The 1,585-nt window shown below is 58.8% G+C and overlaps 1 gene segment (V, D, J or C); it reads left to right on the top strand.

The window, feature by feature from the left end:
- LOC102248173 overlaps window positions 1-1,238 on the top strand; it is a 37,965-nt gene extending 36,727 nt beyond the window's left edge. Inside the window, 1 exon segment of the C gene segment in view lies at window positions 1,129-1,238. Within this exon segment, the coding sequence occupies window positions 1,129-1,238 (110 nt within the window).
- Window positions 1,239-1,585: the final 347 nt, after the last annotated feature.

Here is a 1,585-nt window from a genome sequence, read left to right on the forward strand (position 1 = left end):
CTGTGCTCGCCCAAAGCAGCCACCATCCCTCCAGCGCCTGACTTGATCCTCTCGGCAGGGCACCTCGAGGTGCCCTCATACCCGTGCGCTTGTGTGTGTGTGTGAGCGTGAGTGTGAGCACGTGAGTGTGAGCATGTGAGTGTGAGTGCGTGGTGCACAGTGATTGAGGCCAAGCTGGAGTGAAGCCTGAGGCTGGCAGAGCCGTGGGAGGCAGACACGGCTCAGTGGGCCCTGAGGGCATGGTCACCACGGATGGTCCCGCTCGTCTCAGAAGCCACCTCGAGGCGTAGCGGGAGGGAAAGCGGTGGAAGGGAGCAGGGCAGCCAGGGCAGGGTCTGCGCCACCTGCCGGGGCCAGGGCATGAGAGGAATGGCATGGAAGGAGGGCCGGATTCCAGGGCCCCTCACCCCTGGGTAGGCACCACACAGAGACGCAGGCCAGCCCACTGACTCACAAAGAAAGGGCACCACACACAGGGGGTGCACATGGGGGTGCACACATGTTCTCTATATGCTCACACTCACATGGGTGCACACGTGTGTTCTCCACGTGCTCACATTCACATGGGTGCACACACAAACTCCCTGTGCTCACACTCACATGGGTGCACACACAAACTCCCTGTGCTCACACTCACATGGGTGAACACACACATCCTCCACGCTCACACTCACATGGGTGCACACACAAACTCCCTGTGCTCACACTCACATGGGTGAACACACACATCCTCCACGTGCTCACACTTACATGGGTGAACACACACACACACACACACACACACACACTGAGCCTTGCAGGTGCAGAAAGTTCATGGCCTAAGCCCAGCTTCGGGAAGGCAAGGGAAGTCCCCATCCAAGTCCCCAGTGGGTTTTCCCCAGGCCCACCCCATTGTCCCAGGTCCCTCCTGGCCCAAACCACAGGACGGGGGCAAGTGTGGGGGGGGCCAGAGAGACAGCTCCCACCAGGACCCCTCTCAGCTTCTGTGTGGGGCCTCTGGCAGAGGGTGTGCAGGGGGAACAGAATGGAAAGGGAAGTCCATGACCACCTGGGACACTGGGCCCCAGAGCCCCACAAGGGGGCAGCGAGGCCCTGCTCTTATCTTAGACACCTTCTGGGCCTCCCCAGGGGACCTGGCCTTCGGCTACCTCTGTTCCCAGGGCCAAGGTGGGGTAAGAGCTCCCAACAACCCTGCCCACTGCTCCCCTCTCAAGGGTCCAGTCACCCAAGGGCAGTAGGGAGAGCAAGGTGTTGACTGGGGAAATGCTGCCATAGTGAAGGTGCCCCAGCCACCTGGGACCCAGGACCTGCCCAAGGAGGAGCTTCCTAAGGAGACCGGGAAAGGAGGAGAAAGCAGTAGATGAGGGGCTGAGCCAGCAGATGGACAGATAGGTGGATGGACCATAGGACATACGATGGATGAAAGGATGGACAGATGGATGGAGGATACATGGATAGATGGATGGATGATGGATGGATGGGTGATGGATGATGGATGAATGAATGATGGATGGAGGATGGATGGATAATGGATGGAGGATGATGAGTGATGGATGGATAATAGATGGATGATGGATGATGAATG

Source organism: Myotis brandtii, unplaced genomic scaffold (assembly GCF_000412655.1).
Source record: "Myotis brandtii unplaced genomic scaffold, ASM41265v1 scaffold1057, whole genome shotgun sequence".
In the NCBI taxonomy this organism is placed as follows: Eukaryota; Metazoa; Chordata; class Mammalia; order Chiroptera; family Vespertilionidae; genus Myotis; species Myotis brandtii.